Below are 24269 nucleotides of genomic sequence, written 5' to 3'. Positions count from 1 at the left end.
ATTTTTTTGTTAACCCACTACGAAACCTGTGTTAGACTTCCTTGCAGCTTTTTAAGAGATTCAAAGTATTTTATAATTTAATTTTGCTAAAGAGAAATGTAAGGATTTTTTATTTTTAAATATTTAGTAACAATCAGACATTATTAATTATCAAGGTTACTTGAAATAAAATGATTGTTTGGTATAAGATTAAACTATTTTAGTCTCACAAATATAACTTTGCCTTTAATTTGCTACTTAAAAAGTTTTTTTCTTCATAATGAATAAATTATAGATTTTATATAGTAATGTGTAATAGCTTTTGCTATTTTGATAAATAAAACAATATAGATAGCATTACTTGTTTAAGTAAATTTTGAAATGTATAATCCATTAGCGAATAAGCTTTATTATTATTTAAAATTTTATTTATGTTGGATATAGTTTAGTAAGAGATCAAATATTTTCTGTGCTGAAATATTAATAGTGCAGAATTAATGTGAACTATAAAATAAGTATTTTTTTTCTTTTATACAATAGAGATAATTGTGATAGTAACCTGAAATCAACCAAAAGTTTAAATGTTTACCGTATCTTGTTCTTAATATAAGATTAATTACATGAAAGTGATTGAAATTCATAAATTCATTAAAAATTACTAATGCAAACTTAATGTGTATGGTGTGTATTTATTTGCAACATAAAAGATTTAAAAAAAAAAACTCTTTTTTAAATTTCTAATGGCGAAAGAAAATGACAAACTCTTACAAAAATAGTGAACAAAAAGGTGAACAACAAGTAAGAGAAAAAAGTCACTATCTCATTAACAGATGTTGGGCACTCCAGTAGCACCCCACCTCAGAGTCCCCATGCAGAACCGAGCATCTCAATAGATGGTTTCTGTCCATAAGTTTATTATTCGAGCATAACGGACAATTTGGATCAGCGAGAATGCCGATGCGGCAGAGGTGGTTCGCCAGGCAATCATGGCCCACCTCAACTCTGAATTCTGCAACAGCTTTATTGCGGGACTTATCGGCAATACCCAGTTCTAAGCTGTTCCTCCAACTTCTTGAGGAAATATTTTTTTAAAAATAACAGCGCCAGTTATGGTAGTTATACAACCTAACCTAAAATAAACCAAAAGTTTAAATTCTTACTGTATCATGTTTTTAGTTAAGAAATTAATTAAATAGAATTTTTTTAAGTTCATTAATTATATTTTAAAGATAAATTCTGGAAAGTGCAGATGAAGGTAATAGTTAAATTCTGGTTTGTGTGTAGCAAAGCATTTTTCAATGAGAAATCCTGTAATCAACTAGGAAATAGTAAAAAGCTATTGTGTAAAACAATGCAAATTTAATATACAGATTATGCATTATACTGATTGTAACAAGTGTTTTAAATTTTTGTTTTAATTAGGAACACAACTATTTTGCATATCTGTATTCAACCTTTGCTATTCCATGATGTACTCCAGTAATAACATTAAGTAACTGGCTTAATTTGTTCATTAAAATATAACATTAATTCTACATTTCTAAAAGAAACATATTTTATTTGTATTACTTTGACTTTAAAAGTAAAAATAATAAATTTTTTAAAACTATTTCGAGCATCGAGAGCAATTTTTCCATTGTTATTATTTTATGCTTGCCAACACTAAATAAATTCCTAATAGCCAATAATACATAGTAGTGATAGTTGTATTGTAAGGTCAACAGTAATTATAAAGTGAAATTTATGTAAATGATTTTAAAAATTCTCTTTTTTCAGACATTTTCAGTTTCCTGTTATTAATCATAATAAATATTATGAAGATATGCAAAATTCTCCTCATGAAGATGAATATGCTGGACTGATGACTCAACGTGAGAAGGAGTGGATAACCAAAATACAACTGTTGCTTCTCAAAACTGAAAATCCTTATGTAGAAGACTATTATTTTACTGTAAGTACTACTTTTACTGAATAAACATCAACCAAATGTATGCATGAAGTAATCTTATTTTAGGTAACACAGACAGCTCCCTGACCTAAAAATGCACCTGTTTTAGAAATAAAAAAAGGCAGGGTGCTTCTTAGAAAAGGACACATAACTTCCTAAAAATTTATCAAAACATGTAACATTATGTAATGGCTGAATTTTTTTCTCAACAATTTTTAAATTACCCTCTTATGTTATTTTGTGTGTATTTTTCAGAGAGTAATTCTCAATGAGAGAAATATTTGTAGTTTATAAAAAATAATTGAGGTAAATAAAAAAATGATTAATTGATAAACAACTTGAAAGCCTTTTTCTATAATTTAAACTAAAAATTATAAGAAAATAAAAATTTACAGGTTTTATTTTTTTTTTAAAAAAAAGGTATTTATTTAAACAGGGTTCCCGTGGCCTTGAAAAAGCCTTGAAAAGTACTTGAATTTCATTTTGATTTTCAAGGGCCCCTAGAAGTACTTGAAAATGATATTAAATCCTTGAAAATTTCGAAATGACCTTGAAAATTATCGAAAACTCAGGAAAACAGCCCTATTTCCAGTATTTCTATGTTTAACTTTTTAACGCGCGTAAGTGTGAGAGAATGACTTCCCCGTCTTTCAGATGATGACACGTACTGTTTGATTTTAGGATTTTATGTACGTTTGGCTGATTTTAGGAATTTTAAATATTGGGAACTGCGCCAGATTCTGACAAAATCTCGATTCTTATTCAGGCGATTTTAATATCAATCATCGATCTTCGTATTAGACTTATTTAAAAATTATGTGTTGCAGGGATGAAAAACTTCCACGAAAAAGCGGAAATCCGCTTTTTTTCCTCAATTTTGAAAATTTCCGACCATGTTCCAAAAACTAAAATTTTTGGGAAGTCCTATTGGAGAAACCCAAGCCGCCCGAACGATAGTCGGATTACCGCGACTTATGCTACAAAGTGGAAAGGAGTCTAAGCGTTTCGTTACGAGCGCCGATATTTGATTTTTTTTTTTTTTTTTTTTTTTTTTTTTGGCTGATTTTTGGAATATTAAATATTAGGAAGTGCACCGGAATTTGCTACTGATTTAAAACTTACGTGTTGCACATTTTTTTACGCGATTTAAAACTTCCGTGTTGCACATTTTTTTACGCGATTTAAAAATCGTACTAGCAATTCCTATTCACTCAATTTCAAAATCCAATATCGCGATTTGTACTTAAGCTTTTTTCTAACCCAATATCGCGATTTGTATTCTCGTGAGTTTAAAATTCAACGTCGCGATTCGTATTCACGCATTTTTAAATCCAACTTTGCGATTCATTATAACGCAGTTGTAATATCAGATATCATTTTTCGTATTCACGTGATCTAAAAATTATGCATCGTGATTCTTATTTACGCGATTTAAAAATTCAATATCGCAATTTGTATTTTCGTGTCTTTAAAATACAACAGCGTGATTCGTAATCACGGGATTTTATAAATCCAAAAACGCGATTCATATTCACGCGATTTTAAAATCCAATATCGTGATTCATATTCACGCGATTTTAAAACCCAATATCGCGATTCTTGAAAGAAGTAGAAGTAAGCTTTCTCTTGAATTAGTTACTGTAAAGATGTGATCTATTTTTCATTAGTAAGTAATTTAATAGTCGCGCCTTCCTATAATTGCTTAATTTTTTTTAATATATTAGTGGTCAAAATTTTAAAATTATATTTAAGAAAAATTTAAAGTTAACTGTCTAAATGCTTCTGCCACTTTAAATATTGAATAAAAATCTCCCAGCATGGTTGAAAGTTGCTTTTATAAATCTCAGTATCATATAGAGCACTCCCCCCCCCCTCCTCCTAGTGACCTGCGCTGTAAAAGTTCAGCTTTTTTTTATTTTTGTCCTCTTTAATGCCTAGTGTTGCAATTCGTTTTCGCGTGATTCAAAAATCGTACTCGCAATTCCCATTAAAGCAATTTAAAAATCTAATATTGCGATTTGTACTTAAGCGTTTTTTTAGCGCAATTAGTTTTTCCGCGAGTTTAAAATCCAATGTCGCTATTCGTATTCACGCATTTTGCGATATCAAACATCGATTTTCGTATTCATACTTGATTTGAAAACTACTCGTTGCAATTCATATTCACGTGACCATGTCAAGTGCGTATGATCGATGCTACTGAAAAAAAGTTAATTCAAGTATGAGTGGTTAATCAAAAAAGTCAGTGACCAAAATTGTTACTAAGAATCTATCAGAAGGTATTGAGGTGAAAGTTGGCAACTGTTTCAATTTAAAATGGTTGACTGGTAATAAATTTAAAATGATAATCAAGCCGCAACATCCAATAATTGATTAATTTTCTTAAATAGAAAAGTGGTCGAAATTTCAAAATTATATTTAAGAACAATTTAAATTTCACTGTCTAAATGCTTCTACCACTTTAAATATTAAATAAAAGTCTCTCGTCAGAGTTGTTTTTAAATATCTAATAGATATCACAGTATTATATAGAACATTCCCCCCTACCCCGTCTTCTGCCCGAATCTTTGCTTATTCAGACTTTTTATACCTAGCTTAAAATAAGCCTTAATGCGAAATTCAAACCTGACGTTTTTATGCATCATGAATTTTATTCTCGACTTGATGCCAATCACCCTTGTTTTTTTTTTTTTTTTTATATATGTACTTAGATCACTTTCCGAAATCAAGAGAGAGCAATGGAAGTCTTATTTTTCAGTACTGCTATTATCGACTAACATTTATCTTCAAAACATTTTAGTTTAAAATGTTAAATTTTAGTCTATCTTTAACTAAAATTTAAGTCCTTGAGAATTTTATAATAAGTCTTAAAAAGTCCTTGAAAAGTACTTGAATTTTATTTTTATAGTAGAGCATGAACCCTGTTAAACAATAATTTTGATTTTAAAATCACTTAAAATTTTTATTAATATACCTTCCCCCCTCCCTTAAAAGAGAGAAAATTATTAAAATTTAACCAATTGAGAATAGTTATAATAAAGTAAATATTTGTAATAGCAATCAGAATTAAACACATATGATTTTACCAATGTGTAATTATTATGTAAACAGTGAATAATTTTTTTTAATGGAATATGAATGAAAATGCAGTGTTATGAGATGGTGTTTATTTTTGAAAAAGGGCGTATTTATAGGGATGAATGGGCAGGCAGGGGTGGGACGGGGACACTTAGCTAGAACATTGGATAACATCTTATAATGTATGTTTCCATTTGTTTAATTACTTATTTATGTTTTTATTTTACTTAAAATGTATTGATTGTGGTGTATTATGATTCATCGAAAATAAATCATTAAAATGAATTTTTGTTTTAGAAATTTAATAATTTACTTAATTATATTGAATAATATATTATATATAATTTAATATAACTACTGCACATATAGTATATTTATACTTAATATTATTTAATAATATGCTTTAAATGTAAATTCTGATATTTACGTATTGTGTTTAAACTTAGATTCATTTCTTAAAGAAAGATTTTGTTTTAGTCACAGAAATCACCCAAGTAAATAATAACAACCCTTGTTTTCTGTGACATAATGGCGTTAGCTATAAACCATTTGTCTTCCTTTACCTCAAATTTTCATGCAAATATGTAGTGTGTTTTGACGTTGTGTAGACGTGACATCGTGAAGCATTGTGTCCCATAGAAATGTAGTAACAGAGCTAATTGAACCATGTATCCTTACCCAAAATTTTAGGTAAAGTTGAAATATATTATAAGCCTTTAAATGTAAATTATCTTGCTATCTTGGGTTTTTAGATCAAATTTTTGACCCTTGATGTGATATCTTTTAATGAAGATGATATTACATCTCCAGAATTGGTATGAAAATGTCGCATATGACACTTGATTATAATAACTTTAAGTAAAAATTGTATGCCTTTTCTTTTTGTAGACACAAGTAGCTAGGCGTTGTCAAAAGAAATATTCAGAAAGTGCAAATAAAGGGGCTGGAGATGCACCTGAACTTATTCTTCCTCAGACTTCTAAGCATGAAAATAGGACATATGTCCCTAGTAAGTATCGTCTCTTGAGTAGATTTTTTCTTGAAGTTCTACATTACCTATTTTATTTTATTAAGCAAAATGAGGATTTTAAAAATTTGATAAAGATAGTGTATTATATTTTTATCAAAAATTAATAAAAATGTAACACAAGCTGTTCTATAAACCTCGATTCATTGTTTCCGCATCTTTTGTTTTCTTGCCTGTATCCTCTTGTTTTATGGGTCCTGTCAGAAATGATATTGTTATGATATTAATAATATTAATTCTTAAAATTCAGAAATTTTACCAACAGTTATTTTGTTTTGAGAACAAAAACAGTAACTGCTCATGCTAATGATGTAGTGTTTTCACTACAGTGCGAGATCACAAGAAACTCATATTTTTTCTTTTCTCACATTATAAATTTGTTAACACGAAAAATTTGCACAGACTCTAACCAATTTGCATTCAGATGAATAAAGGGTGTTCAAACTAAATTTTTTATTATCTTAATTTAATTATTTATCATAAGTTATCATAATAATTATTTTTTTAATGTCTTTATTAACTTTAATAGATTTTCAAGTCATTGTTTGATATTTTATGTTGTCATACATGCATCGTTTTTCTGTATCTATTGTTCATAATGAATGATCTCTTTGAGAAACGATTGATGGTGGTTTTATTGTATTATGAGAGTATTACTGTAACATGAGTGATGAATATATCATCTCAGCTTTCAACTGCTGTTCATAATATTTTGAAAAAACCCATGTAATTACTGAGAGTTTTTTGCTCTTTTAGTGATTTATTGTGAAATGTATGTACCAAAATGAGTGTTGTCATTTGACCTTTATGGTTAGAGCTACTTACCAAACATACCTAGAAAAAAGATTTTCCTTCCAACATATTAATAATCATAAGAGTTAGAGAGTTATTAAGCAGGGCTGTTGATGAAGAGGACATTACTCGATAAACAATTATGTTAGAGGGCATAAAATACAAATAATTTAAAAATATTTACACAGTCACTAAACTATATTTTAGGTTTGATATCAAAATCTCTTTGGAATTTGTGGCTATAGTGTTTGGTTCACCTGTATTCTCTTAGTATTAGTGCTTTTGAGAATTAGCCAATATTTCCTTTTAATGTTACAGTATCTGATTTAGAATTATTAAGTTAACACAAAGCTTTGTTATTTATTATAAATTTAAGATCTCAGTGAGAAAATATTTCAAAATTAATAGTTCTGTTCAGGGACTAGTTAAAGCTGTGTGAGACCTTTCTATTAATTTTGTTTTTCATGTTTTTTATTGTGTTAGAAATTTTATCGCATGTACTTTTGCAAGTGTTAAAATTAGATTTTTGGAAATAATAGATTTTTATGGTAAAAGAAGATCAGAATATGCATTATTTATCTTCAAGTGTTTTTTTTAAACACTTACACTAATATTCTTTGTTTAATGCGTCTTATATGAAAGTTTTTCTTTTGCTGTTCATTTCAACCTTCCTTTAAAGTTTGATCATTAAAGCAGTATAAATATTTTATCCTAAACTCACAAAGAGAAAGTAGGCATAGGATATGCACTTTATTAACCTTTACGAAATAATTATTTGTCGCACTTGCCTGTACATATTCTTCCTTTCAAAATTGGTTCCCTAAATTTGAATATCTATTTCTTATATTTTCAGCTCAGTTTGAAGGTTCATTGGGAAAGCTTCAAGCAGTTAGTGTAAATTTTCCTAGAAAAGTGTTAGATATTACGGTCACTAGAAATTTAGAAGATGAAGAAGGCAGGGTGGTCACAAATCAAAGTCTCTTAAAATACAGGCGTCTCCTGATTGATATTGAGAAGATGTACACAAACTTATTAGAAATTGAAGATGAAGAGAGGAGAATTCTTGCAAAACCCGCTTCTGACAGTGGACCTCACAGATTGAATATTGACAAGTTAACTCAAAATATTTATAATAGCTTGTGTAATGATGGCTGTGATGATAACTTTCACCATATTATGACTGTAAGGAAAGGACGCTCTTTATTAATGAGAGTTTTTAAAATGTTTAACCCAGTAAGTATGCATTTCAGCCTTTTGGGTCATAATTAATATCATGAAATGAAAATATAGAATATCATTGCATTACCAGTGATAATTTTTTAAAAGTAAGCATTTGATACAATACTTTCGCATCAGTTAAATTTTTGTTATACAACAATGTATGGGTCGCTTGTAATGTTCTTGTTTGTAATGTTAAAAACTTTCTTATCTGATAATTCCAGTGTTCCTCAATTAACTGTTGACTCCTTTGTAATAAAAATACAAAGTTTTTTATACAACAGAAACTATGATCAATATAAGTATGAACGATATAAGGATAATTGACGTAGATATAAACGATATTGAAATAATTGGTATAATTTGTTTCATGCAATAAAGTGAAACAAATTTTGTATAAGAATATACCATTGAAACTTAATTTTGCAATTAATCCATGAGTGAATGAAAAAAAAGCAGTTTTTTACATTTTCAAGTAAAATTATGTTAAAAAAATATCCAAATGAATCTAGTCTAAGAACCTAAAATTACTAGATGGGCGCAAAATATATTTAAACTGAATAAGTTCAGATTTATTTTTGTGTATAGTTTACTGGCTTGGTTTCAATGTTAAAATTGCTTAAGATGAAGAAAATTTAAAAGTTTTGAAAAATTTAAATTGTGTAAAAATGTAAGTTGTGGCATCGTTTCATGCCATTGCAATTCCGAAAACATAATATAACAAAATAAACATAAAAAGTAAATTATCTTCATTTTTAACAGTTGAAATTCTTTTTTTCTTTTTACTTCTTGATTATTATTTTTTTTTTTTTTTTGCTTATAGGAGCAACAACTGCACTGTCTTCTCAAATTGTTCCATTGCTTACCTCTAGTTCTTAAAAAAGACCAAAATGACCACATCTTGATTCAAAATATGGACGTGATTTTGGACTTAATCACAAAACTTGATAATCTCTCTTACATGGTTAAATTAATGGAAGCATTAGATAAAGAATTGTTTTCAGAAGAGCACATTACAAAAATAGACAAAAGCAGCTTAGCCACTATTTTAAAATACAAAGTAAGTAGATTTTTATATCACTGATTTAGGGCATTATGTAGCCATTTTAGACGTTACATATTTCCTACCTTTCGAAGTTATTTTATAAATTTAATTCTTTCTAATTCCTCTTTACATAAATAAATCAGTGAATTAATTTTGATTCAATTTTATAAAGAGCAAATGCAAATATTTCTATCCTTAATAAAATAACAGCTAACTTTTTTTTTTTTAAATATAAATCTCTAACAAATTTTTTTTTACATACAACTGAGCATAAAAATTTATTTTTAACCTTTCTTTAACCACATTAAACATCAATTTTTCATAAATTTTTGGTCTTAAATCTTCAACCAAATTATTTAAATATTAACCTGAAATAGTATGATGTTGTTTTTCTTTTGGCAGTGGCCTATGATGGATTTCCTGCACTATGCAGGGTTGATTAAATATTTTTGATTTTTACATTGATTAAGCAAGTCCAGTGGGATTTATCCCCCCACCATGGCCTGCCTTGTTTATCTTATGCAAAATTTATTAATTTACTTGAAATGTCACTTAGTTAACAATATTATTTTTGTTTTGCACCTCGAGGTCTGCAACAAAATAAAAGTTTTATCCTGTTTTCACCATCTATTTCAATTTACACCGACTGCCACAATTGTCACATATTTTCCATTATTGGCATTTTCTATGAATCCTTAATTTTTAATAATAATGGTACAAAACTTACAATAAATAAATGAACAAAATGTTCCTTTTTTCTCAAAATACTTTTTAAATTTTTTTAATCAAAATTTGTTTTATTTATTTATTTATTTTAATTTGTTCATACATATAAACCAGGGGTGTCAAACTCAAAAGCTAACTTGGGCCAAATAAACAATGCTAAACAGGTAGGCCGCAAAAAGAAAAGAAAAAAAAATCAATGTTCATAGAAACAAATATTTTTATTTTGAATTGTAATAAACATATGTAAAGTTAAATTATTGTTTACATCCTGATACTTGACATCTCTTCTCTACTATTATCTTTTTTATTTCGGGAGAAATTTTATTGGCTGAGACAACTTTCAAAATTGACCTAATGTGAGCGTTATGAATACGGTTTCGGACAGGAGATTTATTTCCATTCATAACAGAAAATAATTGCTCTCACTGATAAGTACTTCCAAACTTGAAAATAATTTCATACGTGAATTTGCGAGTATTTTCAAACCTTGCTGGTAAATATTCGTGAAATTTAGACACTCCCACTTCAATGAATTTTGCCTTCAAATTTGAGTTGCACTGAATTTCAATCACTTCCATTTGCATATAATTGGGTACTGAGTCTATATTTATTGAGAAAATCAAAGAAAACAAACGAAATTTGTCTTCCAAAGAATTAAAATCTTTAAACCTTGTTTCAAATTCTGTTCTAAGATTTGAAATTTTTTTCTGCGTATTTTTGATACGATGCAGTATCATCTAAACTAGATTTGTTCTTGTTGCACATTTGGAAGTGCGTTAAATCTTCATTTTTCTGTTGCCTCTCCCAAAGAAATAGTTTACATTTGAATGCTTTTTTAATTATGTCAAACATCTTCGTAATGATCTGATCCATGCCTTGTAACAATAAATTTAAATTGGATAAGTGTTTGGTTATATCAACCATAAAATCTTGCAACCATATTTGATCGGAGAACAAGCTTGTATCTTGATTTATAGTTTGCAAAAACTTACGTATTTTTTGTTTCAAATCCCAGAATTGATTGAGAACCTTGGAGCAAGATAACCAACTTACCTCGCTATAATAGGATAAACCTGATTATGTACTGTCTAATTGATAGCTTAGTTTGAAACGGACTCCATTTCAGCCAATTAGAATTTTAAATTTCCCAGCGGACAATTTAAAATGATCCGTATAGTTTATAAATAACGTATATTATAATTTTATATGCTAGTTTCGTTTCTAATTCACATTTCTATTTTATTTTTACTTTTCTTCGGATATATTGACTGGGCCACAAAAATGTTCACCTCGGTCCGCGAGTTTGACACCCCTGATATAAACCGATATGTCCAGTTACAAGTGTATCTTTAGTTTAAATGTCAAACATTGTGTAAGTACCTAAGAGGAAATGATTCCTCCATGAACTATACAATAAAACAAACTGTTGTTTTTCTTGGTTTATTACATATTTTTGCAATACATGCTTTAACAGAAGGGATAATAAAAGTTGATTAACCTTGTTGAAAGGGTCACTTTTTGTTTCAAATCATAATATTTTGTCTTTTTATTTATGTGTCTTGAATAAGTTTTAGTAAGAAGTATTTCTGTAAAAAACATTTTAAAAGGCTGTACAAATTTATCATTGTTACTAAAGAAAAAAAAAGAGCAACTAATTTTATATTTATTTGCTGGCCTTCTTGGTTAGGTTGTATTTCTGTTGCAGGTTTATATTTCATTCATGAAAGTGTTAGTCAACTGTTATAATCTTAAAAAACATCAATTTTTCTTTTCAAAACTGCAAATAGCATATTAATTTTTTAGATTTGTATTTACCTTTATTGTAATGTACATTTAAATAAAATGTTTCTAAATTTAATGCATCAGAAGTTCGTGATCACATATCAATATAAGTTCAAAGTTTCTAGATTTAAATATGTTATGAAAACATGTATAGGATTGCAGTTTTTTGATTACATAAAATTCGGTAAGGCAACAATTATTTTTATTTATTACCCAAAAATATTAAGTAGTCAGTAATAAGGTATTCAATTTTGATGCATTGACAATTAGATAAAATCAAATTTTTTCTCTGCATAATATTAGTATACCTTTTAGCTTTTGAAAAGATATACCAACAATAAACTTATTTCCCTTATAAGAAGAAGAAGTGTTTGAGTTTTAGTAATGTGAGTTATTTTTTTATTCTCATAGTTGGGATCATCTGTGATATGCAAAATCTTGATGAGAGCAGAAGAGCTTTATTCTTCGCTGAATTCAGTTGGTACAGATATTCATACCAAATGGTGAGAAATTTTGATTTATCACTTTATTTTTAAAAAAATTTCATATCTTTTAATCATATCATCATCATATCTTTTATGCAATTTTTTTTTAATTGTAAGGAGTAGTAAGAAAGATTAAATTCCAAGCAAAAACAAGTCAAAAATATTTTAGTGCAGACAGGGACCTATCTAAAACAGGGTGCAAAGTGTTTGTAAAAAGTACTTAAAGGTGCTTTTTTGGGGATTTCGTTTTTAAAAGCTTTTAAAGGTGCTTTTTTCAGCTGGTGTTTTTAAAAAGTGCTTTTTTCCACAAATAACTTTTTTTTCTTCAGTGATATCTGGTGGATACCATGCATTTCACGAAAAATGGGATGTTTGCTACGTAATCATTCACTCGGACTTCATGTCCTATGTCGTACCCACGTTATGACTTGCGCATGCGCGTACACTTAAAACAGAAACCCGAGTGCTCCAATTCGGATAGAAAATATCAGATCCTTATGAAATATTTTTCTTTTTAATTTTATTTTATTCTTGTTTATTTTATTTTACTTCACTTTTATTTTATTTCACTTTTTTGATGTAAGGGTACTTTTGTTCTGAGTTCAGGGTCAAGTTGAATTCACTCGGTGACGTTGGAAAGTACTGATTGTTTTGATTTACGTCCGTTTCTTTTTTGGGGTTTTTTTAAACGCTAAAACTGTTTATAAAAAGTTTTTGTTTTTCAATAATATCATTGATTGAATATGATTTTTTTGAGTGCTTGTAAATTTTTGTAAAGTGCTTGAAAAGTTTTTAAAAAGTGCTTATTTTTGATTCAAAGATTTGACTATGCACCCTGTAAAAACAAATTCACCTTCCTTAAGGTATCTTGACCATGTCCAAGTCTTCAAAAAGGACCCTTCTAAAAATATCTAAGCTTCAAAGCTCTTAACTACTTCATTGGACCTTTCATAAAGGTCTATCTAAACTTTAAAAACAATAATTTTGAAAAAAAAAATTTTTCTATAATTTTCATCTATCAAACTAAAAATTATTTAGTTTCATAAATCCTTGTGCAATTTGTACTGTAAAAAAAATCACTGGAAACACTGTTTCTAATTAGCGCTTCAGTGGTCAGCAGCTAATAAGTTGACCAGATAAGAAAAGCATTTCAGTCTCAAATTTAAAACATTTCATTTCTTAACCTCTGTGGGTTTTTTAATCATATACTTTTATTTAATGAATTATTATCTTGAATGAGAATGTCTTGAGATATCTTTCACTGTCCAGATTTATTTTAGTCACTAGGAAGATTTTTCTCTAAAATATTAAGAACAGGAAAAGACCAGCTAATTTCTTTACTTGAAAATAAAAACCTGCTTTCTAGTTGAAAAGGAAGAAATGTTGACATTTTGCCACTTTTAATTGCTAGGAAGGCAGAGGTACTTTTTTATGCATATAGTACTTTCCAGTAAAAACACTGTACTCTTCTAAAATTTTCGATAATCATTACATACCCAGCAATTTCATTTTTTGTCGCCATGATTTGTTACATTCTATTAAAATGCCAAGAAATAAAATTCTGGAAGTGTCATACATTCGCAATTAATTTTTTCAAGTTAGGTTTATTTAATGAAGGAAAGCATACATCTAGGCATGAGATTCTTCTGACTTTTGGCCCAATTTCTGAACTTAATTATTGTTTTATTTTCTTTAAATGCGATTTATACATGAAACTTAAGTTTGTGAGGAAGTTCATCAATCATCAATCACATTTATGTATAAAAATTCTTATATATTTTATTTAAAAATATTAGAACTAGAATTTATACTTGGCATCTCTCATTTGTAAATATTTTTTTGGTAGAATAATAAATGTGATTAGAGATAAACGTAAACTTACACATAATTATTCATTTAAATTATGCTGTGCATATAATTCATTTAGAATTTCATGTTTTGAAAATATCATTGATTTAAATTTATAAAGACATTAATTTTTTGAAATAATTATTTTACTCAAGAAATTTTCAGGATTTTTGAGTTGGGCTTACAATTACCCCTGAACATGCATATTTATAATTAAAAATGTCTTGCAGAAAGATATTAGTGCTAGAGAGGTTTCTTACAGAATGCCTGAAATAATTCTTTCAGAAGGACATATATGAACTTCAAAGTGCTAAAAACTTTTAACCAAAGAGCAAACAGTTCAGCATTTCTCTTAAACCATGCTTAAATGTTTCTTATTTGTATTTGCAAAATTAATTAAATGACTTTAAATATTTATCTTGGGATATTTTTCTCAGTTGAAGGCATCAATATAATAAGTTTTGAGCAATAAATGAAAAGTGACTTTAGAAATTGGATTTATGTATGGAATAAAAATAGGTTATTTTTAGATCTCGAGACAATTTGGAATAAAATACTTACCAAGAAAATATAGATAAGTGAATAGAGGAATATTATTTAATCATTATTTTGTTACTGATTTAATTTTTAAATTATGTTACAAATCGGAATTCGTAACCATATTTGTAAGTTAGTTATGCAGCCCGATGTCAATAAAAAAACTCTTATCGCACCATATATTAATATTAAAAAAAAGTGTTAAAATGAGGGGGGGGGAAAAAACATTTTTCAGAAATTATCTGATATAGGTTTGTGATTTTAAAATATTTTTTTTTGAAACATTTATTTTTAATTATATTAAATCAGAAAAATAAAATCACCACACACAGCAAATAGTGATGATTTAACTTTTAGATACTAATGCACCGCTGCCTATTTACTCGAAATAGCTGTATCAATATGCAGAATTGATTAAAATAATGAATAATCTTTTTCACCCTTAGTTTTTCTTTTTTTGTTCTTAAATTGTTACTCATTAATATTTCTATTATAATTCTTGTTTTTTTTCCAGGTCAAAAATTGTTATAAGTTTAGTCGATTGCCTTTGCCTGCTGCCAAATACTGGCATATCCCCTCCAGGAATCTCTTGTGTAAATTTATTAGGTCTTATTCAAAGATTTGATGTGGACAACGAAAAATATAGTGTGCTCAAAGAAAAACTGGCAATTCTTAACAATGAATGTCAAAATGGAGTCTCAAACAAAACTGTATGACAAAAGTTTTTATAGATTGATCACATCAGAGAAGAAAAAGTGTTGTCTACTGTTTTTCAATCATCCTTAAATTGCAATGTTAAATTCTGTGTTTCATCATAAATATCAAGTTTCTTTTTACTTCCAATTGCAGTAAATTGCCAAACATAGCCTTCCCTCTTTTTTTCTTCTTTAATACAGAATTAAATGGTTTACAAGAGTGGGTCGAAATTGTCGACGGATCTTAAAGCTTTTTGTGGTAGTGCAGAAAAGTTGTTAACTACCATCATTGCAAAATTTTATAATTCTAAATTGGTGTTATCTTTGACCTAAATTGACCAAAAGTTGTAAAATTAGACTTGAGCATAAAATTAAAAAAGAAAAAAAAATCACATTTTGTTAATTGTCTTTTTGTTATACAAAGCTAACATTTCCAAATTACAATGTGTGTAAAAAAATTTTGAATTACGAGTTAATAATAGTCTGCTACAGCAGCAGCTCTGTATCATGGATATTAAAAGCTCATTTTTAAATAAATAAGTAATGTTAAACTGCTTAAGTTGTTAGCAATCTACATGCAATTTTCCGAAATTTAATATCCGGATGATTATATAATATCAGAAATCTGGTGTAGGTAAGGCCGTTGAAAATATTCACTAATAATTCTAAAATTTAGTATTTATATTTTTACAAAATGGTAAGCCTTTATGCACTGCTGCAAGCTGATAAATTAACGCTGTTTTTCCACTTCAGGTTTTTGAAGTATATTAATAGCAGTTGAAGATATTCACTAATAATTCTAAAGTTTATATTTTTATGAAAAGGTAAGCCTTTATGCACTACTACAAGCTGATAAGTCTGCTTTTCCACTTCAGGTTTTTCCAGTTGTTTAACATATGTAATCTGGTGTGGTTAAATCAATTGAATATATTCATTAATAATTCATGAAATTTTGCATTTATGTTTCTAAGAAATTGTTTAATCAGGTTATCTTGTATGCGCTACTGCAAACTGATGAACCAAATTTGTTTTTATAACTTTTTTAATTTTAAGCATTTTTAGCTTTCACTTCGTGGGTAAAAAGATATCTATTCGGAATAAAAAGATTCTGTATGCTTTATAATGGTAGTTGGCAACTTTTTCACTCTACCGCTAAAAAATTATTTTAGATACTTTTGACTTTTTCGGCCCACAGTATTCTACACCTTTAATTTATGTGTGCATGTTAAATAAAATTATTTGATTATTCTAGATAAAACTTTACATTTTTTGTAAGACTTGCATCTCTTTTAAGCTGATTGATGAATGCAATTCTATACCTTCAATATTTTCACATTTCTTTCTAATAGTGTTTTTTTTCCTTCAATGTATCGCTTGAATAATAGATTTTGAACTTTATGGCAAAGGTGTACTTTGTTGCTTAGTATGTTGCCTTAAGCATTAATGGGTGCTTTTGAATTAATTGGTCATTGGGTTTTGACCACTACCCTGTAAGGTTTATGTTAAAGCAGGGCTTCTTTTTAGTTTTTTCCTCATCCTTTTCAATTGAAAACATACATTTAAATGTGATGCATGTATTAGTGTTAAACCTGTATATTTTAGTTACTGGTGAATAAATAATAGTAATTTCTATTATTAAGCGACAAGTAGTTGCATCAATAGAAATATATATTTTTTTTATTATTTTTCTTTAAATTTGGTCTAAAAGTTATTTTAGTATATAGTTATTTTTCTTTTAAAAATTCAGATAAAGAGCGGTAACAGTGTCAGTTACAAAAAACATGATATCAAGAAAGTAAATAGATTTCAAACATGAAAGTGATATTGTTTTTGAATTCCAGACCAAGTCATTGGTATTAAGTACAAAAGAATATTTTCTATTTCTATATTAGCAATATAAATCTGGTATTTAATTTGTCAAATGTTACAAAAGTTTTGAGAAATGGAATTTTCTTTTGTGATAATTGTTTTATTTTCTTTTTTAATTTAATGGCATTTAGTCAGATGAGCACTGTTATGTAGTTATATTGTTTATCCTGCTAAATTATTAAGTGAATGGTATAAATGTTTTTTTTATGCATCCTGTAGATAAAAAGAAATCTTTAGTTACTAAGATGTGTGTTCATTTTGTTAATTGTTTTTGATACATGTTTCACAAATAGATGTTTTATTTTAACCAAATAAATTTTATTTCTCTTTATTAGATGTTTATTTAATTTTTTTCTCTCTAATTATAAAAATTGTTTTAACATTTAAAATTTAATTCAAAACATCAATGGAGTGGCAGTTTTCCAGATTGTTCAAGGACCAATTTGTTTTTCCAACTCCTTCAATAAAAAAATTAATATAGTGCAAGTGCTTTTCGTTTTTTGAAAGATCTGAAAGAGGTTGAAAAATGGTTTCTTTTGTCCCTTGGTGACTTTGAAAAAAACGTTCTTTCTGCCTAGTTTTAAGTTGGGTTGTAAGTGCTTTCTAATAAAATTTTAAAAGATTAAAACTTTTACACATGCTATTTGTTATGTAGGCATTACTATGATTGCCAATCCTAAGCCTGAAAAAAGTGTAAAGGGAAGTTACTTAGTTTGTTAAAAACATTATGTTAGCGTTTTTTAAAGTTTTCTAATTATCCGGAACAGTTTTGGTCCCAACTGATCAGGCTAATTGACGCCCTACTTTTAAAAAAAATTGGATTCCCACTTGTAGAAAACTCTTAAATTCGAATTTAAATGCTCTGTGTTTTCTAAATAACTGATTCCCCCCTCTTCTTCATTGTGTTTATTTCATATTGTTTAGTAAATATTTATAGATATTAACTTTAATAAAATAAAGTGTATCCATAACTTATCTGCATTTTTAAATATGGAAAAAAATTTTCTTTAATAATCTCTTAAATTTTGATTATTTTAATATATAGAATTATAGTAGAATTTATAATATAATTATTATAATATAATATATATTAAAATATATATTATTTTATAATATATATTATATTATAATATATATATTATATTATAATATATAGAATTATTTTGTTAGATTTCCACAATTTCTCTTGCTTGTATGACAAACTTTTTAATTTATTTTTACAAAATATTTTGTTCTATAAACTACATGCTCATTCCATTTTATTTGATTAATTTTATTTTGAATTCATAAGTTTCCAATAATATTTTAATTCACTTACTTGCTTTTTATGCTTTGTTCTTCTTTTTAAATTGTTGTCAAAAATCACTTAAGTATGTACTACTATACAATAGTAAATTCATGTTCCATATAATAAGCTAGTAAGATTATGAGAACGTTTTAAATTTAAATTAATACAAATTTTATTTGCTTCCAAAATAGTTAGTTTTGAAAATTTTATTTTGAGAATATAAGTTGTATTTCTTGTAAATAAGATATTAGAAAAATAATTGAATAATAAAAATATTTTATTGTATTAGTATAAAATATATAAAAATATAACAATTTTATGTACAGCTTTAAACTGTTGTGCTATACACACATTACAGTGATATAATATTTGCAGTAGCAATTAAACTTTGGTCAGGCTAGCTGAATGTTCAATTTTTAGAAAGAAAAAGCTAATATAATTTATAAAATACATTTCAAAATAAAATAAATGTTGCAAAATCAATTTGTAAAAATACATGCATTGTCAACAAACACAGAATAGACTAGTAAAATCTGAAAGCACAAGCATATTCAATTTATATTGCAGATCATATTTGCAAAATTCAACAGTTTATAAAAGACTATCGTAATGACTCATCCAAAGTTTTTAAAATTTTGCGTATCAAAATTTTAGACATTGCTTGAATACATGTGCATTATTTTTAAATGCAATAACATTCAATTTTTTTAACAAATTCATTTATTAAAGTGGGAAAAATAATAAGTTTGTAATTTGCTGCATAAAATCGATGAAGCACAGATAATTTCCAACAAATAGGAAGATATAAAGGTGGGACGGAATAGTTCAAAGCAATGCTCTGCATATGATAAAAAGTTTTTTTTTATGTGTTTATATACAGATGCACAGTGATAGATCCATAATTCCCTGCTTGAAATTGCTAAATAGCTTTTTGATGCATAAATGTACAGATGAAGAGGTTCCAAAAATCATGAGTGTTTAATGATTTTGATATTGACTAGTAATTACACTTGAAAGACATGAATGACTACTGATGTCAGGATTCCAAACCCTTTTAAACATAGCTCTCTTGTTTGCTGTTGCTCGCTAGTAATCGCATTTCATGAGCATGAAGTTGTAACCATTCTCTGGCAAAAGCACTGAAGGGTGAAAGCGTAGCTAGGCAGGCGGCTGAAAGCAGAAACATCTCTGGAGAAAGAGCTTTTTTGCAGGTTCCTAAAAAGGAAAATTACGAATTTAGTAAATCACAAAAACAATCATATTTTTTCATAAAGCTTATAAGGTTAATGTTCTAAATTATCTGGCATTAATTTTTTGTTTGGTGTTAGTTTATGCATTGAATCAACCGAGGCTGATTTTAATGTTCTGATTAAATGTATTTATATATATAATACTTGATTAAATTAAACTTAGACATGAATTGCTCTCTCACAAAAATCCTAAATAAAATACATCTCAATATGAGAAAGTTTACAAAATATTGAAGGGGTATTTAACCAAAATGCATATTTTTGTTATTCTAAGATTTATTTTGTAACATTTATCTAACTTCTGTATTAATAATTTATGATAGCTCTTAATTAAAGATTCTTCACTGCTGTTATAAAATCTTTTTGATTGTCTTGTAAATCCAATTATTTTTCTATGGTTTAAATTTTTTTTTCTTCTTCACTTTAAACTTAGTGTTTACTGTTAGGTTTTAAAATAATTTGTAAACATTAGGTTACCATTTTTGTTATTTAATATTAATACTACATTATTTAACAGTTACTAGCCTTTTTTTAAAAAATATTTAGTTTAATAAAAAAAAACTTAACATTTATGTTTTTGTCATTTCCAAATTTCATTTTATAGTAATTTTATTTATAATAAAAGTCTATTAAATATTTTTATGATTGAATTTTAGATTCATTTTATTAAGTTAAACATGACAAAAATTTTTTTAAATCTAATAAATATCTGTATTTATTAAGTTGATAAATATGTAATTAAAATCATTATTATAGTTAAATAAGCATATTTAGAATATAATAAGGGTGAAAGCTCATATTGTTCAGTAGAAAGTAAACTTACCAGTTAAGTTATGAACTATTGGTTCCATATCTTTCCCCATCTTGCTTTCCAAAGAGCATTTGCTTCCAGTCCATTGTTTTAATACTTGAGCCAGAAGACCAACAGCTTCACACAATACTTTTTCTTCACTTTCTTCTGACAACAGAGTCTTTATAACATTCATTCCCAATTCCTTGAGAAAAAAAAAGAAATTACAATTATTACATTTGTTAACCAATATGCATCTTAATAAAATAATTTTAAGTAAAAAATCATTAAAAAAATTTTAATTTCTGATTGAAGTGAGCATTTATTTGAAACATTGGATTAGTAAATTTTAAAAGAATAATCTTTTGATTGAATTAAATATTATTAAAAGCAATGATAAAATGCTTTCAGTTAGTGAGTTTTTCAGTATTAATTATTTTAAAGTAATATTTTCTTTAGATTATTTTTCTTTGGTAAAGCTTATACATATCAAAGTTAATGCTTACTTTTTCAAATTCTTCTAGAGAACTCTGGGAAGAACAGATGACAGTCAAAGTACGTAATGCAAGTGGACGTAAATATTGACATTTGCGAACCTTACACACATTGAGTAGTGGGGAAATAGCTCCAGCCTGAAAAAGATAATAAAATCATAAATATAACAAGAAGTTAAACCTGTTCTCTTAAAGTCTTATAATTAAAATGTAGGTCAGTTATAAAAGTTTTAGTTTATTCAAAGATTCAATTTTTTTAAAAATCTTTTAACTGTCTAAAAAAAAATTTAACTAGAAAAAATATTTTTATATGGTATTAAAAATTGAAATTTTTGTACACAATTATTTGTATTTAGTATTATAACTAATATAAAAGATCTTACAATTGGTAAACTTTTTTGTTGTTAAATTATGGTTGAAGTAAAATTTCTTTTTTTTACTATTAAATAAATATAATAATCTTATAACACAAATTATTTAATTGCATGCTAAATTAGTTATGAATATTGGGTACTGAATAATATATTTGAATACTATTTACCTTAACTACTAATTTGCTCATTAGACCTCCAGATAAACACATTTCAGCTAGAGCACATGTTGCCATTCTAAGAGAGGAATTGTTTCCTTCAGTCTGCAAGCAGTCGATGAGGACTCTAATTTCTTTGGTGATGAGGAATTCCATCATTTCATGAAGAACTTCTCCCAAAACTTTAAACGATGGCAAAAGTACTTTGTGCTTTGATTCAAACGATGATACATGATTCAAACTGTAAAAAGAAACATGATGTTAAATAAAAAGGCAAAAATGTGTGCAAAAACATGTATAAGTATATTTCATTTTGATTTATAAAAAATCAACGGAATTAATTACCTCAAGATATGTGTTGTTAGCTGATTAAGACCCTCTGTCACACTGTTTTTGATTGTAATAGACTCTGGATCCTTGGTATCAGAGTGAAGCTTGTAATCTTTCATCACTTTTTTAATGTCCTCACACAGTCTGCTGGTACTGATACAAAAAGTTGACCAATCGCCATGCTCTAGATGTTTCAGAACTACTCCGAAGGTCTCGACTATGCTTTCAGCTCTGTCTTCTAACGTCTGGATTGTTTCTGAAAAAGATTTAATAAAATTCTGTTAGTTTTTATCAAAAATAGAACATTTTAACATCATAAATATTTTGTAGGAAAAAATTAGCAAAATAAAAATTATATTTACCTTTGGCTGACTGAACTCCAACAGATGCTAGGATATCAACTTTTTGTAATTCATCAGATGATAGCATCAGGTTAGTAATGAAATCAGGGCAAGAAAAGGTACTAACTGCTGAGTCTTCATCAGAAAATTCTTGATAATTAGGCTTGAAGTCATCTTCCTGAGGTAAAATATTCACTTGTGGCGGGAATTTATAAGAAGGAGGTAATTGTGGTACTTCTGAGGTAAAAGGTTTTACATCTTTATCAACTACTTTCAGGTTTAATTGTCCAACATTTTGGTGACCGTGAACTTTGCATGGTGTCCTTTGTGGTTTAACTTCTGCTTTTGCTTTGCCATGGACTACACAGGTACTCTTTGGAACAATCATAGGTTTGATGCTGGTCGGCTTTGTGTCTACTTGGCTTTGGTTAAAGTTAATATCTTTGCAAACACTTTCTTTATGGAAAAGTTCTTCTAGTTTACTGTGGTTTGAGAGAGTGGAACTTCTGGATGATGATGATTGCTTAGAACTGCTGTGAGAGGATGCTTTGGATCCGTGTTGCGGACATGTTGGATTGATCTTGGTTTTAAGAAAATGTTCAAATTCTTGTAAATCTTTAGCACTGGTGGTACCAGTAGTGAGCTTTCTGATGTGGTCATAAAGTTCAATTTCATCTTTTTTGGTAGAGGCTTTTTGATAAGGTCCAACCCAATCCTTAAAAGTAGAAGAAGAAAAAAATTTTAAATTTGTGAAGGTATAATTTTTATTTTAAGATATAATTTAATTAAGAACAATATTTTGATTCCTTAGAGTTATAAAAGAAGTAATTATAATAATTAAAAACCTAAAAAGACTTTCTTTCTAAAAGTAAAATATTTTCATATAATTTGAAATTATAAAATGTGTGAACACACATTATAGAAATATTAGATGCTTCAGCTTTAATTAAAAATTTATGTTGCAAAACGGAAAATAAATTTTTACTTGCAACTAAAAAGTGGGAGAAAATACAAGCAAGGCTAGAGTTATGGTTTCAATTTAATTATTGTTAACATATATCTTGTTTTGATTTTCTTATGTAATATAACTCATTTTATTTTATTAATGTAATGCATTTTTCTTTAAAAACAAACTATGTTTAGTATTTAAATTTAATTAGTTAAAATAAATTCAATCAATGCTTATAACTCATTCTCTTTGATTTTCAAATGATTATCAACAATCTCTCCTAAAAAACAATTTGAATAATAAATTTCAAAATATACTCTAAACTAGTTTGAAATAAGTTAAATCAGTTCAATGCTTATACTCAGTCTAAATATTAATATAAATTTTAAAACGTCACATATAAAAGCTTAATCTTTAGTAAATATAAACAAATTCGAATAATTACTTACAGGTTGTCCTTGTATGCAACTACCGTGCTGTCCCATAGCAATAGGCACAATGTGTAATCCAAATAAGAGAGAGAGAGAGAGAACTTGATCGAACTGAGAATAAATTGTTATGCTGCTCTCGGATCTTCATCCCGTATTTATAAGAGAGGGCCACGCGTAAGGCCCTGCCTCTTTCTATTCAGAAGTGACATGTGGCGCGTGCCATCTGCCTACCAGGCCACGCGTCCTGCCTGAATGATTGCAAACATACGGCGCGTGGCCTGCTGCTATCATGAATAGGTTGTGAAGATTAAGGGGAGGGGGAAGAAAACCAGCATCGTGTCTGTAGAAAGAGGATGAGGATGAATTTCCGCTCCTCGGGACTGATGAAGGCAGATGTTTTCTTGGGTGCATCTTTCGGCATGCAGCACGTTTTGCGTCTTTCAATTTGTGTAAAAAATTAAAGGGGGAAACTATGAATGGTGTTCTTTTTTTTTACTTTTTACTCTCTTTCCTTACTGTCTTAAGTTTTTTTCGAAAAAAATGATTTGATGAACTTATGAAAGATAAGAAAAAAGGTTTGGATTTTTCCGTCTCGGGATATTTTTATCTTGAATTTATGGATTGCGGAGTGAATTGGAATTATGTTCTTTTTGGAAATTGATAAATTTTTTGTTTGTTTATATTTTCTGGGTTATTTTAGGGCGCTTCCAAAAAAATTTTTCTGATTAATTTGGGAAAGGGACGTGAAACTGAGTTGTTTCAAGTTTGGATTTCAGATTTAACCGTTAAATCAAATGAATTTTAGTTTTCATGTAACAATCTGTGTCTGTGTATAAAA

General features: G+C 27.8%; 2 protein-coding genes across 2 annotated transcripts in view; one reads left to right on the top strand and one right to left on the bottom strand.

Annotated features, from left to right (window-relative positions):
- Positions 1-17360, top strand: part of Patr-1 (Protein associated with topo II related - 1) — a 46477-nt gene extending 29117 nt beyond the window's left edge. The window contains exons 12-17 of the mRNA XM_043047409.3: positions 1756-1930; positions 5894-6014; positions 7678-8057; positions 8866-9102; positions 12007-12098; positions 14980-17360. Coding sequence (XP_042903343.2) covers positions 1756-1930; positions 5894-6014; positions 7678-8057; positions 8866-9102; positions 12007-12098; positions 14980-15181 — 1207 coding nt within the window. The 3' untranslated portion in view covers positions 15182-17360. The remainder of the gene's footprint in view (positions 1-1755; positions 1931-5893; positions 6015-7677; positions 8058-8865; positions 9103-12006; positions 12099-14979) is intronic.
- A 1216-nt stretch (positions 17361-18576) lies between these two features.
- On the bottom strand, positions 18577-23608 carry LOC107436842 (protein inscuteable homolog). Its single transcript, XM_016048657.4, has 7 exons — positions 23450-23608; positions 22073-22766; positions 21726-21966; positions 21393-21621; positions 20864-20989; positions 20391-20562; positions 18577-19532 (listed from the first exon to the last, which is right to left on the bottom strand). Exons 1-7 carry the CDS (start codon positions 23483-23485, stop codon positions 19372-19374), a joined length of 1659 nt encoding a protein of 552 aa, XP_015904143.3. The 5' UTR covers positions 23486-23608; the 3' UTR covers positions 18577-19371.
- Between the last annotated feature and the right edge of the window lie 661 nt (positions 23609-24269).

This window comes from Parasteatoda tepidariorum, chromosome 6 (assembly GCF_982258835.1).
Source record: "Parasteatoda tepidariorum strain Cologne lab strain chromosome 6, Ptep-v5.0, whole genome shotgun sequence".
In the NCBI taxonomy this organism is placed as follows: domain Eukaryota; kingdom Metazoa; phylum Arthropoda; class Arachnida; order Araneae; family Theridiidae; genus Parasteatoda; species Parasteatoda tepidariorum.
Note: the sequence above shows the minus strand (reverse complement) of the source record. Positions and strands in the feature narration are given on the sequence as shown.

Excerpts from the sequence above, each read along its gene's own strand:
- LOC107436842 (XM_016048657.4), bottom strand. The coding sequence starts at position 23,485 with ATGGGACAGCACGGTAGTTGCATACAAGGACAACCT. Across the intron at positions 20,563-20,863 it reads CTCTAGAAGAATTTGAAAAA|GAATTGGGAATGAATGTTAT; the intron begins GTAAGCATTAAC and ends TTTTTTCTCAAG. Across the intron at positions 19,533-20,390 it reads AATAGTTCATAACTTAACTG|GAACCTGCAAAAAAGCTCTT; the intron begins GTAAGTTTACTT and ends TTTCCTTTTTAG.